General features: G+C 42.4%; 1 protein-coding gene across 2 annotated transcripts in view; it reads left to right on the forward strand.

Moving 5' to 3' along the window:
• The first annotated feature begins 732 nt into the window (after positions 1-732).
• Positions 733-18,296, forward strand: part of ARPC2 (actin related protein 2/3 complex subunit 2) — a 29,227-nt gene continuing 11,663 nt past the window's right edge. The window contains exons 1-6 of one of the 2 annotated variants that reach the window (XM_042950127.1): positions 733-809; positions 1,026-1,107; positions 8,818-8,852; positions 10,864-10,976; positions 14,830-14,875; positions 17,859-18,045. In XM_042950127.1, the coding sequence (XP_042806061.1) occupies positions 1,034-1,107; positions 8,818-8,852; positions 10,864-10,976; positions 14,830-14,875; positions 17,859-18,045 (455 nt within the window). In that variant the 5' untranslated portion in view covers positions 733-809; positions 1,026-1,033. Of the gene's footprint in view, positions 810-1,025; positions 1,108-6,284; positions 6,317-8,817; positions 8,853-10,863; positions 10,977-14,829; positions 14,876-17,858; positions 18,046-18,296 lie in introns of those variants that run through there. The other variant, XM_042950128.1, reaches the window with a different exon arrangement.

Consider the following 18,296-nt stretch of genomic DNA (forward strand, 5'->3'; position numbering starts at 1 on the left):
GTTAGGTTAAGGGTCTCAAAGACAGAAATCATGTTCTTGGCAAGGGGCAGCTCCCCAGGCACACAAACGGAGACATGACAAGACCCCGGAGAGACATATTCACCACGGTGACTTCTCATTCTTTTCCTCCACTACACGTTTAACAATTTGTAGTTCTATAATTGAGAATTTATTATGCTTCCTTTACCAGACTATAAGCTCCACGAGGGCAGGACGTCGTATCGTTCACCACTGCGCCCCCAGCACAGAGCACAAGCCCACTAAATATTTGTTGGAGAAATGAATTCGTGAATTCGTGGTAGTGCCGCTGGACAGCCATTAGTGCGGCATGAGTAAGGGACACACAACTGAGAGCAAAGGAACCGCCTGGGAGAAGACGCCGGGGTCTTTGAAATGACAAGACCGGAAGGGTGGAGCTGGACCTCTGGGACGAGCGGTTGGGAGGCGCTGGACAGTGAAGCAGGCTTTGGGGAATGACAGCCCGCTCGGAAACAAACTCGCAAAGGCTGTAAGTGAGGGGGAACTGTGGGAAGGCGGAGGCGACCGGGGGACCGGGTGGGGGTCGCGCATGCGCCACGCCACCCCAGCCTCCGCGGCGACCCTGCGTGCGCGTGCACGAGGGGTCGAAGCGGAAATGGCGCCGCGGGGCCGCGCGTCCGGGCAGCGAGCGGAAGTGGGTGTGAGAGCGGAAGTGGCCGGCTAGAGCCGTGGGCTGGGCGGGGACCGGGCTTGTCGGTGAGGCGGCAGCGGCGGCGGCGGCGGCGGCGGCGGCGGCGGCTCGGCAGGCGGGTTCAGGCTTCGGGGGCCAGGTCGGTCGGGTGGGTGGGTGTCTCCACAGCCAGTGCGTGCGCGGGCGAGTGCTCGCGTCTTCCCCTTCCCCCCACCCTGATCCCTCTCCCCTTTTCCCCTAACCTCCTACCCCACCCAACCCCCCTCCTCAGGGGGCAGCAGGGCCGCTCCCTCCGTCCTTTTCTCCCTTACCCACCCTCACCGTCCCTTGTTTCTCCTTCCCCTGCCCGGGGCAGCCGCCGCCATGATCCTGCTGGAGGTGAACAACCGCATCATCGAGGAGACGCTCGCGCTCAAGTTCGAGAACGCGGCCGCCGGGTGAGCGCGCGCCCGGGGCCGGGGGGTGGCGGGGGAGGCAGAGTTGACCCACGCTAGTCCCTAGTATCGCTCAGTCCCCCAGTCTTGGAGGCACGAGGTGGGAGACCTGGCCGGGTGTGGGGACGGCCCCGGCGGGGTAGACGTGGGAGGCGACTGGGCGCGGTGGGGTGAGGGGCAGAGATACGTGGGGAGAGGCTCCGTGGAGGGATGCGGAAGCGGCGAGTGGACAGGAGCGTGAGTGCCAAAGGGCAGGAGACCTGTAGGACGTGAGGACTGCCGGGCCCGGAACTCTGGCCGGGGTATCCCATTGCCTTCTGGAGCGAGCAGTGGACCCCTTCCTTCTGTAGTCCCCGTCATTGTTCTGAACCCGAAGAAAGCTCCTTTGGGATTGGATTGAAAGGAGTTTCCAGGAATTCCCAGGACTGGAGGAGGGAAGAAGATTCAGGCCCAGATCACCACCAGCCTTCTTGCTCCCCTCCCCCCCCCCCCCCCCCCCTTCGTCTAAAGGAGCAGGAGGCAAGACTGAAAGCAGATTCAGTCTTGCAGCCCGACAAATGCGACTTCTCTGGTTTCCCTTCTTGGAACAGTGCTGTAAGACACTTTGGCCATTTTGTTACATCTTTCTCAAGCAAAGCTTATAGTCTCCCAATCCACACCCCTTCCTTATCTCTCTTCTGAGGTTCTAACTCAACTTTCCCCACCCATTTATCTTTTAAACGCTTATACAAGATCCCTGGTCTGTGATTTCTTCCGTGGTAATCCTGGCCCAGGTACACACTTAATAAGAATCCAAAGTCTATAAAGGTGATTCTTAGATCACTTTTTTTACCACTGGCCTTTTTAAAGGTGGGCTTAGCACATGTTTCCAAGGCAGTCTTCTCTGTGAAACACGGGAACCTGTAGAAAACAACCTCCTCCTCCAAAGCTGCTTTGCTTTCTAATGTTTAAAACGTGAGCCGAAGATTTGGTTTTAGCTTTGAATTTTTGGTGGCCTGTACATAGTCAGTCCCTTTGCCTCACTTCTCCATTGTGAGGATGGGGCTTCACATCTTGGTTGCACAGTTGAGGAAATAAGTGCAAACTTTCTGGTGAACTGGGAACTAGTGATGGGAAAGTAAGTGCTTGGAGATCTGCAGACGGGAGAGGATTGGTAGAGGGGAAATTCTAAGTAGTCATAATGAACTTGTGGCTTGGCATTAAAAAAAAAGACTTCTAACTCACTACTTAAATGGAACATATTGTGTCTTCTGTCCCTTTTAGTAAGGTTACAGATTTTATTTGTAAAATAAAGCATGGCTTTCCATGAAGTAACGCATACAGTAAGCAGTAGCTACTGTTTCCTGCCACGGGCTGCAGTTGCTTATATTTTAGGTCAGATTCTTTGCATTTTAAGGGTTCAAGTCAATCAGATCAGAGTCTTATTTTGGGTGATTGCTGTGTACTTTTTTGAGCAGTGTAGCACAGAGGAGGAAGTTGAATTAACTTCTGCATTTTCACAGCTGAACCTGTTAAATGCGTTTTCGAGTCCAGACTAGCAAAGAATGAGATCTGGGTGGTTATAAGCCGATTGACAAGATAAATGCCTGTTCATTTTCAAGTAGAAGCATGCCTTGTAGTGTAGAAGTACATTCATATCTGTTTGTGTATTTGTGATTCCAAATTGAAGCCCATTATCCAGAACGTCAGCTCTTTTCCTTTTAGAAAATTAACTCTTACAAATACTCTTTCAGAGGAATTAAAATAGGCACTCAAGTCTGGAAGCGTAAGTTGGAATTTCTAGGACATTTCTTAACAAAGCATATGTTCTAGCAGTGTTGCATATTAGGGCAGGGCAGCAAGTTTAGGCTTTACTATGGCCTGTCTTCCGTTTGATAAGTGACTTTAAATAGGTAGGCCCAAAACAGCACTTTGAAAATCTTTGAAAAGAGACCCTGATATCAGGCCTAGGAAGTGGGGCTTTCCTGGGATTGTAGATGTAACACCCAGCAGAAGCTGGCATCTAAGCCCACTGTGAGTTTCCAGGCATACACGGTGAGGCAGCATTGAAGTAGTTAACGTATTTATCAAGGCACATGGCTACTACTCCAGAACTTCTAGCAAAAAATGAGTAGTGTGATCATCATAAATATTTATGGGATTCTTCCAGTGCCCCAAGCAGGAACAGAGGAAGGACGCCTTTCTGAGAAAACCTATTGGCAAAAGTTATAGAGGAGCCAAAGGGTGAGATGTGTTAGGGTGGAGATGGGAGAAAGGCATTAAAGAAGGGGAGTAGCTGGGAGGAGAAACCCTGGAAATTTGAGAGGTTTTACCAGCGTGAGAACTTGCTGGGAGAGGTCAGCTTCACCCTACTTTACACTTCTCAGAGTACACAGAGAGCAGAGAGTGCACTTCTCAGACCAGTTGGGGAAATTATACTTCTGAGCAGCCTTTTCCAGAACGAATCTCATAGTTCTGTGATGCCCAGTACAATAGCCAGAAGCTACATGTGGCTAGTTAAGGTTAAATAAGAATTAGAGTGAAATAGAACTAAAATTAAGTTCCTCGCTCCAGCCACAGTTGTAGTGCTCAGTTGCCACATGTGGCTAGTAGCAGCCTTATTTGGACCGCACAGATGCAGAACATTTCCATCATTGCAGAAAGTTCTATTGGACAGCACTAGCACTGTTGCAGCTGCTGAAAATACAAGCATGAGGTAGTCTTAAAATCGTTCTGTGGTGCATGCTGCAGAATACAGTTCGGTGATTTTCCTCTTCAGGTTGATTTTTTTTTTTCTTTTTTCTTTAAATCATGCCTCAGGTCATCCTGCTAGATCTTCTTGCATGTGACATCCTACTAAGTGTCTCAACTTCCTTTGGGTAAAGCAGTTCTTTTATCTGAACTGTTTAACATTGGGTCGTAATCACCTTTTAATTTATTTGGAGGCAGTACTGACGAAGCCTAAGATTCATTCCAACAAATTGCTTTTTATTTTTTTCCTACCACACTCCTGTGAAAATGGCTTCTTGGAATGATTCATATGTCCTCACAAAATGATAATTATTGGTAAATTGTCTCCCTGACAGCCTACAGACTAAGAGAACATGCTGATTAAAGAGCCATGCTCAACACTGCAGGTAACCTCATACACAGGTCTTGTCAACAGCGTTGCCTTTTCATTTAGGAATTCTTACCCAGATGCCCAATTAAAGCAGAAGTAATCTGGCAGATTAATTTAATTTTTTTGTTGCTGTATATACAACCAAGAACCTTTTCAGCCTCAGAAGCTAGGCCTACCAACTTAGCTAGAGTCTGGAGGCCAGAATTGAGGAAATGCTGTCAGATGCGAATCGCTGTTGATTTTAAGTGCATGCTGGCTCCTTGCCACAGCTGTGCATGTTGCGGGGCTCTGTGGTTCTGTGAGGGGGAGTGACGCTCAGGGAGCAAGCGGTGCCAGTTGGGGTGGGCAAGGACTGTGGGAGGAGAAATTTGAGAAAGGAATAAATTAAATCTTGCTGATACCCTGTTCTCGTTCCTAAATGTGCTGCATCTGTACTCAGAGAGACAGACTGGTTTGAAATGATTTGGAATTAGGACATTGGTTAAGCATTCAGAAGAAATGGAATGGTCTGATGGGTCTGTTAACAGGTCGTTACAGTTGCACACTGCTGCCTGACTTCCGACCTCTGTAGCAGTGCTTTGGGCGTGAAGCCCCAGAGCTACACTCCCTCAAACTGATGACTCCTTAAGGGCAGAGCCTGTCCCTGGTCATCATTCTTTCCCAGCATCCTCACTGTATATAGAGTTAGCTCAGTAAATATTTTCTTGAAGGAAGGGATGAGCCCAGATAGGATGGATCTTAGTTTCTTTAGGTGCTGATTTTATCACTTTTCTGACATTGTGTGAATCGACTTTTAGATCATCTTTGTTCTCCATATCTTGAGATACAGCTTAGTAGAGAGTAAGGACCGCATTTCTCTAGTCTTTGCTCAAATGGGATGATGGGAGCCTTCTAGGAGAATTACAGAAGAGAGATCAGAAACCTTACAGTGAGATAGCAGAAGTCAGTAATTCGTCTCATTCAGCTCAGTGAAGGGATAAGTAGAAGAGGGACATAAATGCCCAAATGGGGAATTGGATGCATTCAGGAGTAAAGGCTCCAAAATCCTTAATGAGAAAAGAGGATTGGAAAATGAAGTTGTCAGGAGTTCTTAACTGATGAACTAGTAACATTCTAGGAACTTCCTTAGAAGAAAGATAAGAGTAGGAGTGCCTGGGTGGCTCAGTCGGTTAAGTGTCCAATTTCACCTCAAGTCATGATCTCACAGTTGTGAGTTTGAGCCCCACATCGGGCTCTGTGCTGACAACTCAGAACCTGGAGCCTGCTTCAGAGTCTGTCTCTCTCCCCACCCCCCGCTCATATTCTGTCTCTTTCTCTCTCTCAAAAATAAATGAGTTTTTTTTTAATGGAAAAGGATAACAGTTTTTTTCTAAGGATTTTAAAAATAGTGTTTGAAACCCATCTTAATGAATTGAATATGTTTTAGTATCTTGTGCTATCTAGTCAGTAACCCTGAGGGCTTATCTAGCTGATTTGTTCCAGGATTCTGGACATTAAGCACTCTGATACTAATAGGGTTCTGTTTCTCCTGGTACTGCTGACCAATTTCTGATTCTGGGATTTAGCACAATCCCACAACTTCTCCCAACCATGGCTTCAAAGTGTGGTCTCTTCTGACTCCACCTAGAAGAAACACTAATTCATTGATTATCATCTATGAATTAGACACTTTGCTATAAGCTTTAACATAATTTCATTTGATTTCAAAATGGGCCTGTGTGACAGCAGTTCCCATTTACAGTTGAGAAAAGTAGGGCTGATGGGAATTGTGGAGGGAGTAGACATAGGTATTATGCACATAGGTATTAACCAGCTACCTTTCACTGGTGACTTCTGACCTTGTTTATGATATGTCACAAACAGAACATGATATTCATAAGGCACGTTGGGCAAATGGCCTAGCCTAGAGATCCTTCCACTGGACTGCCCTAAGGGCTGCAAGGATCATTATTATCTCAGCAGGTCTGTAACTTAGTCACAAGACACTGGTTGGGAAACTTGCACACATGTCATCTCAATTAGTCTTCACAACAACCTTTTAATCTCCATTTTCTAGAAAAGGATCCTGAAGCTCAGCAACATTGAGTAACATCGAATGTGGTTACGTAGCCAGTAAGTGACAGGACTGTGTTGAACAGTCAACTCGGAAGGATTTGCTTTTATTGTGATTAAACTCACCCTCAGCATCTGAAACTTTGGCAGATGGTAAAACAAAAAACAACTTACCCATTTATCTTTTGGTCTATTAAGTGGTATGCTTTCCCCCAGTAAGATAAAACATATCTTACTCCCCTCTAGCTCCTTGGTTTTAAGCCACAAAAGTAAATAACAAACACCTGGTCTTGGAATTGACACCATCCTGTTTGGTCTGTGTCACGCTTGGTATGGTCTCCTTGTTGGGGCACAGAGTTGTAACTCCCATATAACTTCTCAGGAAGACTCCTTTGGCCCAGTGTTCTCCTCTACAGCCTGTCTCCTCTACAACCTTTTGTGCAGCCATAAATAGTAAACTAAAATATTAATGGTGGTTATTTGACAGATATTCCCAAGTCAGGCAGCAAACCACTTAGGATAGCTCTTGGTAAGCAACTTCTCCCTGTGGTTAGGGAACTTCACAGTCTAGAGAAATTCAGAGTTTCAGCCTTAAAATGTTTATCGCTTAGAACCTTAATGTTTTTTATTTATACCTAATTTTTCTTGGTCTGTTGGTGAAGTAGGAGAGTGGGGGGGAATTCAGTCCTCCGTTGGCTGAGTTAAAGCCTAAAGATTAAAAAAAAAAAAAAGACCCAACCACCTACTAAGTGATCCAATATGGACTTTTACAAGCCTCCACCCTGACTTTTTGGCACAGCCACCCTTCCCCAGGAAAATACACTTTGGTGCTTCCTCCCATTGTGCAGCTTCTTAATATTTCGTCTAAATGAGCCATAGATTAATGTTTGTGCTTCTTCCTTTGTCCTTGTTTTTTAGCGATGAGGAATGGTGGTTGGCCATTCATTGCCTTTGTCTCCTGGGGTGCAGTTTCAAATGAAAGATCAGAAGCAACTTAAATTTTCATTTCTTTTTTTTTTTTTTTTTCCATCATATTCTGAACTCACTGCTTCCCCATAAACACACCTGATGCTTCCATTCTTAGAGACTCCCGAAGTGTTTTTCCTGAGTCACATATGGATGGCTTTGAAGGAGTAGGGTGGAACTTCATATGTGACCTGTATAGGTTGATTTTTCAACGGGACTAGCATATGTTTAGTAGAAGCCAGTTTCCTGGAAAGGTATTGTTTAGCATCTGTAGCAGCTTTTTAACAGTCATAAACCACACTCTATATTCCATTATTTCCCAGCAACCCTGGAGGGCAACTCAGTCTTGGTTCCCTTTACAGGTGAGGGAGCAGAGATAGTATAAAAGATATGTTCTTGATTATGAGGTCTTGAGCAAATTAGGCAAGGATAAATGTGAAAATGTGTATGTCTTGTCTTCTGGTCCATAAAACAAAGTAGAGTCATTTGAGTCATAGGTAGCTAGTGATAAAACTGTGGCGTCTTCCTTTGTTTCCTACCATTGGGCTTGGAGAAGTGGGGCTATCACGTAAGGTAGCTTTTCACAGGAGGTTAATTGGCCATTATTGTTTATAGCTAGGATGTATGTCATGCTTTCTAGGTAAGAACTCAGCAACATTTATCAAATAGAAGTTTACATACCAGGCTGAGCTGGCAGCTGCACAGAAAGTATCAGGCTGTCGTCATTACCTTCCAGGATAAGTTGTTTCGTGTCCGTTCTCTTGCTTTATCTTTAGCAGTTCTGTGAGGTCAGTAGGGTCATCGTGTTCTCCCATTTTATAGGTGAATAGGTGAGAAAATAAAGGTGTGTGGATTTAACTCATCTGAAAAACATGGTCTTGATGAAAAGCTAAAGTTGAAAAATCGGAGTCCTGACTGTTCCCAGTGGTTTCACAGTGTTACTTTGTGCTGCGCTTTCTGTGGAAATGTCACACTGTAATTTCAAAACAAAACAAAACTAGGGTAGAACCAGTCAGAGAGGACTTCATGGAGGAGAGTGGTGAGTACTTTGGTGACATAAAGGGAGAGGAAAAGATGTGTAGGAAGACTTACAAGTTGTCTTCGAACTGATACAGACTTTCTGTTTTGTTTTATGGCCTGAGATCATCCTTTCATCTTAAGTATATTAAAAACCATTCTACATTCTGTTTAGCAGTTTTCCTGCTGAGTGTACTACCTCTGTCTCCATCACTACAGTCCTGTGGAGGGAGACACTGATCAAAAGATAGCATTTTGTAGTTCACGTATGCAAAGGTGTATATCATAATGTTAAGGAATTCTAAATTGAAGTTAAGCGCCAACCACGGCAGAGATTCGACAGCAGCTGGAAAACAAAAGCAGCACCTGTCCTGCTTCCTTTTTGTATCCTCCACCTTAAGTGAGCCCAAAGGTTCGGGTACATGAGAAAATGAATTGTGTACTCAGATCAGCAGTCAGCATAAAATTGGTACTGAATGCTGTGATCTGAAGTAAAGCTCAGGAGCCTTTGCAAGGCCCCTGGAAGGCAAGCTGCAAAACAACCGTCTTAACTAAGGGACTCTTCTTTTGTTTTGCAGTAACAAACCAGAAGCAGTAGAAGTAACATTTGCAGGTAAGTGTCCTTACTTCAACCTTGTAAAGCTAATATAAAAATAGAAAAACAAAATAGCTTCTAAAATAAATTTTGACATTCGGGGTACAATCCCTTGATCGTGAAGGCTTTTTTGAGGTCATTGTTTCAGATGACTATTTTATGGATTTATTGGACTGTGTAAAGTTAACCTGCTGGTACCTTAGAAGGTTGTGTTTACTTTTGTGGTACGAACCAAAGTTTGTTTAATTTGGAAATACTAAATTATCTTCAAGTAGCCTTCCTCTCAGTTTGCCTAGCACTAGAGTAGTGGGGAAACATGGAAAATGCTAGTGACCTGTTCAGCAAGTCAGAGGTTATTGCTTTCTATTTCCTGTAAAGAATTAGATATTGATACTACTCACTTGCTGTGTGAACTTCAAGGAGTTAAACAGTCACCCTCCATAAAATGAGGGTACTTGACTAGATGGTCTTGGAACACTTCAGCTCTAGTGCTATGACAGGAGTCCGGCTACCATCCCCGTCCCCTCCTACTAACTGGCAATGCCAGGTCTCCCTAAAGTGGTGGCACTCAGCCCCTGGTTTCAGGAACTACACAGGGTGAGTTCTCTCTGTACTGCAGGAAAATAGCCAAAGAGAGGGGAGACCTATATAGAGATTAGAAGAAACTTAAGAGATAACCAAATGCAGTGTAGATCCTAATTCAAATAAGACAACAGTATTTTAAAACTGTTTTTTTGGGGGCGCCTGGGTGGCTCAGTCGGTTGGGCGTCTGACTTCGGCTCAGGTCATGATCTCACGGTCTGTGAGTTCGAGCCCCGCGTCGGGCCCTGTGCTGACAGCTCAGAGCCTGGAGCCTGTTTCAGATTCTGTGTCTCCCTCTCTCTCTGACCCTCCCCCATTCATGCTCTGTCTCTCTCTGTCTCAAAAACAAATAAACATTTAAAAAATAAAAAATAAAAAAAAATAAAATAAAACTATTTTGGGGGGTTTTTTTGAGACCAAATATTTGAAGACTTGACTGGATATTTGATATTAAGTAGTTGTTTTTAAAAATATAGGCATGGCAACAGTATTGTGGCTGTGTTTTCTGAAATTTCTTCTTTATCATTTAGAGATACATTCTGAGATAATTATGAATGAAATGATGTGATGTCTCAGATTTGCTTCAGAATAAATCATTGCGAGGGGGGTATCCCAATAAGATTGGGCCGTGTTGATCATTGGTGAAGCCACATGGTGGGAACTAGGAGTTCATTATACATTATCTCGTATGCATATTTAACATACATCACAACAAAAGCTTTTTAAGAAATAACTTTCAGCACCAAGCTGTGATGAAGGTAAGAATAGCTTTGTAATTTTAGTAAAGAGCAAAGAGGGGCACCTCGGTGGCCCAGTCAGTTAAGCATCTGAAACTTGATTTTGGCTCACGTCATGATCTCACAGTTCGTAAGCTTGAGCCCTCGTGAGCCCTGTCTTGGGCTCTGCACTGACAGGGAGGAGCTTGCTTAGGATTCTCTCTCTCTTTCCCTCTGTCCCTGCCACTCCCCTGCCCCTTCTGTCTCTCTCCCGAAATAAATAAATAATTTTTTTTTTCCTTAAAAAGAGCAAAGTGGGGCATCTGGGTGGCTCAGTTGGTTAAAATGTCTGACTCTCAGTTTCAGCTTAAGTCATGATCTCACGGTTTGTGGGTTCGAGCCCCACGTCAGGCTCTGCACGGACAGTGCTGAGGCTGCTTTAGATTCTGTCGCCTCTCTCTGCCGCTTTTCTGCCCTTGTCTCAAAAGTAAACATTTTTTTTAATTTTTTTTAAATATTTTTTTTTAAAGGGGGACAGATAAGTACTTGACAGTTCTATCTCAGTGTTTATACTTTCTGCATGGATTTAAACTTTTGCTTATCTGCACATATTTTGCTTATATGCCTACTTACAAGGGAGACCTCCTTGTGGCCTGTAACGAGGTAGCCAGGTGCCTTAAGGTCTTATTCCCCATTCCCAAGTTAAGCAGTTTTATTTGCTTTCTTCACAGATTTCGATGGAGTCCTCTATCATATTTCAAATCCTAATGGAGACAAAACAAAAGTGATGGTCAGTATTTCTTTGAAATTCTACAAGGAACTTCAGGCACATGGTGCTGATGAGGTATGTTCCACATCATTTTCCTCAGGACTCTTATTTCCTTGTCACCTTTAACTGGCAGCTTGCCACTCATAGAAGGTCCATGGCACTGACCACCCCTACCGGCACTGGCCACTTTGGACAGCTTGCCCACCTAACCAGGGGCTCTTGACTCCATTGTCCATAATGATAGAAAGGGTGTTTTTTAGAAAAGGCTTTGGCTGTTTATTACTCGGGGAAAATAAAGATGGTCCCTAACTAATGAAATGAAAACTTTTGTTCTCCAAAAAATGCACTGAAGAATATTTCTTTGACCAACATAAAAATAGCTACTGCAAGACTGAGATAAGTTCCGTTCTGTTTCTATGATATCGTGAAGCAGGTATGTAACTCTGGCCTTAAAGGTTTATGATCTTAATTTCATACTGTAGAAATTTAGGCACAAATCTACCCTTTTAGTTTTTTGGTTTAAACTTCTTTAGAGCTGGCCTCTTTAAGTATCTCTTCTTCCTTTTGACTACTGTACGGGAAATAAAAAGATGTCTATGCATTATGAAATTCTTGATGGCCATGCCTCATTCACTGGCTTCTTTCTATAGCTAAAGTAGCAGGTTTGGTTCCTGTTGAACTGTATTTGCTCTGGGGAGAGCCATTTATGGAAGAAAGAAAATGCTGTTACACCAGTGTGCACACGTTGTGGTTGGGTCTCAAAGCAGGAAGTATGACTCAGTTCCTGAATCAGTTTTCAAATATCTTTTAGTTTTAACAAGCTAGGTTCTCCTTAATCTGGTGAATGAAGATATGTCCATTTCTGTTTTCTTTGTGATTAAGGGTAGTAGTTTTTTAGTTATTTAAAATTTATGCAGTGAAAAGGCTGTTGGCAAAAGAAAAAAAAAGATCAAAATCTCAATAATATTTTGGTATAAAAACTAAAATTAATGTTAACCAAATAGAATACCAAGAGCCATAGGCAGTCACTTAGATATTCATATGCAGTTGATCTGTCCCAGCATTTCAAGGGGAGAGCCAAAACCTTTTCTGATTTGCCTCATAAGTTCAACGGTAGAAGAAACGTTTACAGAATTTGTGTTCAGGGTTGTTTTACATGAAACAAAATCTTCAGCAAGAAGACCTAGCCTTATAAAGCATAAGAAGGATCATTCTATAAAAGCTAGTGGCCAACTCTTCCCTTTACCACATTCAGAGTAAAAAGAAACAAGTGGCTGTTAAGGTGGCCCTGCTTTTGATTAACCATAAAATAACTAGCTGTAAAGAATTGTTAAACCTTTGAACAGACAGCTCAAAATCGTGTAATCGTTTTCCCTAGACAGTCCTCTCTGTGTAAAGATGCAGGTGTGGTGATAACAATAATCCTTGGGAGGGGAAGAAAGTGTAACAGCTAGATTTCTTAAATCTCCTTTCCAGACTGCTCTCCAGGCACTGGAGCTCCATAACAGCACTATTCTTGTAGCTCCCACAGGGCCAAAGAGCCAGCTCCACCCGCTCAAGTGGGTGGAGCAAATAACATTCACAGTTCGGGAGCAGAGGGCACAGTAAATGGCTCCCTGAGTTGGTTAAACAGTGACCAGCCTGTGATAACCGGAGGCAGCTTGTTACTTTGAAAGCCTCTGCTGCTAGGGTGGGAAGGTCTGATGGTGAGCATCAGTGGGTTGCCTCCACCCATCTCCTGGTGTCAGGTTGGAAGATGGTGCTCATTGAAAAAGGGAATCATACAGGGTTAAAAGTGCAAGTGAAATAAACAGGGAGGCATCCGTTGGTTTCACCAAGGGGGAGGGAGCAGAGGAGTTGAATGTGGCTGAAATTTGGCTGTAAGAACCTCTCAGATCTCAGAATTTTAACTTTGCTTGGAATTAAACTAAGAATTAGGAGCTATGGTTTTTTTTCTCCCACATCTAACTTTCCCTTTCTCCTGGTACCCATAGTGCTCACAGTACAGAATTGTAGCTCAGAGGTGGGATGCCAGTGAAAATTCTTAAGGGATGTGCCTGTTACTTCCCTACCCCCACCCCTTCACCCCATCTCCAGGACTCTTTAGGAGAAGTGGTATATAGGACACCTGAAGATCAGGTCTCCCTGTGCCACCAAAAAACTCTGTGACCTTGAACTTCTCCCTTCAGTTCCTCTTCTGTAAAAAAGATAACCTCACAGTGGCTATATGGTCACCAGATCACAACTGCATGTGGCATTACTTGTCTTTTGCCTTTGTACAAACAGATGTGATCGCTGATCCATGCTTTGAGGTCCATTCCATTATCCACATTTACAGATAGAGAATTTCTTCCAGCTGTATAAAAATGGTTACATAAATATGTGGAATCTTAAAGAATATTTAAGAACAGAAGGAAAGAACTTCACCATGTGAAAAATTTTTCAAATATGACTTAAATATATGGTTTGCTGCTGATTTTTTTTTTTAATCTCTGAAGTGTACATTGAAAGTAAGAGTCAAAGAAAACAACAGTATTCACTCAGCTCTGTTTATTGAAAGTCCCCATATGTGGGCGCGTGTGGATGCAGAGACCACAGCAGTGAGCAGGGCTGAGTGCTTGCTTGCACAGAGCTCCCCTCTAGTGCTCCTGTGTCTGCAGTCCTTTTCTTAGCTGATGGAATTCTGTTGAAGATGCATGTATAACTCCTACAATTAAAAGTTGACGGCTTTTGTTTACTTTTAATTGGTAACTTGTCAAGGATTAAGTATCCTTTTTTTTTTTTTTTTGGCATCCCAGAAAATTTCAGAGGATCATTAATGTGTTTGTGGTGAGATAGTGTTAAGAAATTGACTGAATGTCAAGAGACAAAACCATGCAGCCTTTTATATTACTGTTACATACGCTGTTAAGTATACTGGCCTCAGTTTTCCCTTCTTGTGAAATAGTGGTGACACTTTCCCTCCCTAAGTATGTTTTTAATGAGGGTTAAGAATAAGTCATGTCTGTGTTTAGTCTGTTAGTCATATAAAGACTACTAAATACCAAAAAGGTTACCAAGTTCTGACGATTCTAATATTTACTTTTTTCTGTCTTCAGATAGCTGCCTTTCTACTGCTTATTGTATTCTATATAACATTTAAGTCTGAACTAGGCCTTCCAGAATAAAAGGTTTGTTTCCTAAACTGTCAGTCTAGGAGAAATTACCACCAGGTGAAACAGTCGTACTGACAGAGAAGAAATAGGAAGGTGTAAAAAGGGCTCTTGTTTTATCATTTACTCCCCAAACCTGGAGAGTAGCCAGCAGTAAGTATTGGTTTTGGGGAAAAAACCATTTAGAGAGTACAACCTTCTGTGGGCCCTCCAGTAGAAACAACTGGCTAAGGTGCAATTATCTGTTGTCTTTTGCATAAAACTGGTGATGAACTAAATAATTTGAAAGCTTACAAGATAAGCAGGCGAACTGGAATCCGATCCCAGCAATTCTGGTTTTTCTCTCTTCACTCACCTCGGTTACTGGTTTGGCCTGTACTTAGTTGATAACTGACGTAATCTGTCACTCAGGTTTGCCATTCTTCTGCATTCTTAAAAACATGATGGTGTGCAGTATATGGTCTGGAGGAGAACAGAGAACATATAAAGGATGTGACTGAATCCTGAAAGAGTAAAAGATGAGCCTTGACTGAAAAACAGATCCTAGATTAATTAACCTTTTGTATTCAGTCTCAGTTCTGTGAGTGATTTGCTTGGTAACTCAGATACATGTGCTTCTCCTTGTGTATCCAGTGTCCCATCCACCAAATGAAAGTTAAGAAATCTGGCTTAGAAGAAGCTTGGGAAATACAGTGCTTTAAAAAAAAAAAAAAAAAAAAAAAAAAAAAAGACATTATCATGACCTTTGGATTAACATTTTTTTTTGTATTTTCTAGTTACTAAAGAGGGTGTATGGGAGCTTCTTGGTAAATCCCGAATCAGGTATGTAGTCCCGTAAGCAACTGTGGAATGACCTGGAAAGAGACCTGTCCTGTTTGTACTCTGCCTTTTTTTTTTTAAACAAAGCATTTCATTTAAATAGTTTTCATTTTACAAATATTTCTGCCTGAGCCCAGTTCCCACTTCAGTCCTCTCCACAAAAATAAAGCTGTTTCCAAAAGCTAAGGGGCTTTGCACTGTCCAGGAATGGTTCACAGTGTGGTGTGCAGAACTGCTATATGTTGTCATTTTTAACATTTTACTTGGTGGGGCCAAATGACTCTTCCTTAATCTTTCAACCAGCGGGCCATTTTTATTTGCTTGCTCATGGTGATGAAAATGTCTTTTGAGATTAAGCAAACCTTGGTTTTCACCCCAGCCCCCTATTAACACCATTTTCTGTGCTCTGCACATGTGGAGAAGGAAACACAACTGTTCTCACATATTCAAGTAACAAAAATTTCAACCCCTTCTTTTAATCTGTTCTTCTAATAAAGAATAAATCGCCTCTTTGCAGCCGCGGGAATTGAAAAGCACCATGGCCCACCATGGCCTTCCTTAATTACAAGAGCTATGTTATACTGCTTTATAGGAGAGACAAAGCAAAAAAACTGAACAATTTTTTCCTCCTTGTGAATAGGTGGTAGTCTCAAATTCTGAGGCGTTTAGCTGGACCCCCCGATGAGGACCAAGTAACACAGTGTTACTCAAATGTTGTTCCTGTGGTACTTTGCAAATTTTACCCGTGGTGCTTTGCAAATTGTTCTAAGAAGGAAGGTGTGTCTGTGTCTTTTAACAGCAGTTACTACTTTTGCTAGCATATTTCCTTCCCCAACCTTCGTGGCATTTTTCTTTGTTTTCATGTTTATAATATGACATGCTTCACCACTCCCAGTAGAATACCTTCTCCTGTCTTCTGTATGCTACTCTGGAAACAAAAATAGCAAATACAGAAGCCTTTGGGATATAACTTGTTACTAGGAGTACTGCGCGTGGGAGCATTGACTGCAGTCCAGAAAGAATACTAAAATGTGTTCATCCCCAAATTGATGTAAAAGTGTATCGCAGAAATAAAAACCAAAAAATAAATAACATTATAGGCTTTAAGAGGAATCAAGGAATTTCAGAAAGAGAGTGAGGAAAGGGAGGGAGGAAGGGAAGAAGCAGAACTAGAACAGAAAAAAATCATATAGGAACTCTTGGGCATGCTTGTCACAGCTCAGATCAAGCAGTGTGTCGGAACCACTGGGGTGTAACACAGAGGTTAGGTTTCTGTCCCTGAGCCTTTTCTTACACTTCCCGCTAAAGCACAGGCAATGCCAGACTGCAGACCTTGTGTTCATACAAGTGCAAAATATAAAAACTTGTGGAAGTAGTGTGTCTCCTGTTTCTCTGTGAGTTTATCTAGGCAAGTTTGGGGAACTCACCAGGCCGTACTAGGTCTTTACTTTTAATCTGTTCTCAGGATGTTCTCTTCATCATATCAAAGCCTTCTTTAAGTCTGACTTCAGCTGTAATTTACTTAATTTGTTTTATTTGGCTTCTTGAAACTAACAAACCTCAACTTTAAATATTTTATTTTTCTATCTAATCTTACAGTCTGTTTGCTTATCTGGTTTGTTTTCTGGTACCCAAAATGGAATGGTGGTTGATATTATTTAATATTGGAGTATCAAAAATGTGCTAAGTACAGTCTAGAACAGAGATTTAGATAGCTCATGTTCTCAGGGAGGATAGATCCAACAAAAAACACAGACCTGAGGAATGCTCTTGGAAAAAGATTAAATAGTAACAAAGTATAAATGTTTAAGATATTCCTTACAGTTCTGGTAAAATTATTTCCAGCACTTACCTAGCATGTGAAGTGATACTCAGTGATGTACAGATACTCTTACAAAACTGTCTGTATACTTTTTGGGGTGTATTCATCATTTGATCAGATAATCAGTTGTCCCCCGCCTTGTTTGCTGGAACTCGTACTCGACATGCTGTAAAGAGGCAAAATAGTGTGTGGTGGTCGCAGACTTAGCTTTGGGGCCCATTTATTGATGACCTACTGTGTTCCAGCCGCTTTAAAATGCTATTTTAATTTTCCCAGGTGCCTCTCCCATCCTACCACCCTTTTTAAACAGATGCCAGAATTATAGAGGTTATGTAGTTTGTCCAAGATCACAAAGTGGCAAGGCCAGAATTTGGATCCCATTCTATTCAACTCAAAATAGAGTTGCTGACACCTCTATATCCTGCTGCATTTAGCATGGCACTTTGCTCCTTTGAACTTCCTTTTCCCTCTAAGATGAGAATAACCGTATCTGGCCTGCTTACTTCAAAGAATTTTTACAGAAATTAAATGAAGTAAGATATTTTAAAACACTTTGAAATTTTTAGTGTATACAAGGGAAAGCTATTGGAGAGGTATACACACACACACACACACACACACACGTTATATATATAGACATACACACTCTTAAGGTTTTTCCGTACCTTCCCTCCTTCCACAAAGGGTTTGTGATGGCATGCAAGAAGTTGTATTGTGTTTTTATCAGAAAGCTCCCCAGCTGTTGACTGTGTTAGCACTTGGCAGGTTAAACCATCGAAGAAAAATATGTAACTCATTATAGCTTGATAGCTATAATGCAAGCCCCCTTCCCAACAGTGTCTAGAACACTACATTTCTAATGAGAGTTCCTGGATTATGGGTTCTTCCTGTTCCTTATTTGTAATCTGTCATCTTTGATATTGATTCAAATTTTTGCAGAGAATTTGTTAATTAGCTGTGTATACTTACAGTGATTTTACAAGAATTGGGGTTTTATTTGCCTTACCTCATTTGCCATATGAGGCGTATGGGAATGCACAGCAATCTACCTGGCTTAAAAGGCATTGAAACAAAATAAAATGTCATTAGAACCTGCAAAGTTTTTTGGTTTTTATGTGTTGTTTTTTTTTTAATATAACCTCTGGGTTTTTCCTCCCCTTCCAGGATATAATGTCTCCTTGCTATATGACCTTGAAAATCTGCCTGCATCCAAGGATTCTATTGTGCATCAGGCTGGCATGTTGAAACGAAATTGTTTTGCCTCTGTCTTTGAGAAATACTTCCAATTCCAAGAAGAAGGCAAGGAAGGAGAGAACAGGGCAGTTATCCATTATAGGGATGATGAGACCATGTGAGTATAGGACTTGGCCCTAAAGCCTGGGTGTGTCTGTTATATGCCCTTACTGAAAGACACATGGTTAGATCAGACCTTAAACTCTATTGGGTGAATATCCCTAACATGTCTTTCTCATAAAATTCTCAAAGCCAAGGTATAGATGATGGGGGGCGGGGGGGCCACTTCTGCTAGTCTCCAGATATCAAAAGTTGGCTAAAGAAGAAAAGCGAATCCACTGCTTTCCTTTAAGACACCACTGTTGAAGG

The sequence above is a fragment of the Panthera leo genome, chromosome C1 (genome assembly GCF_018350215.1).
Source record: "Panthera leo isolate Ple1 chromosome C1, P.leo_Ple1_pat1.1, whole genome shotgun sequence".
NCBI classification, from domain to species: domain Eukaryota; kingdom Metazoa; phylum Chordata; class Mammalia; order Carnivora; family Felidae; genus Panthera; species Panthera leo.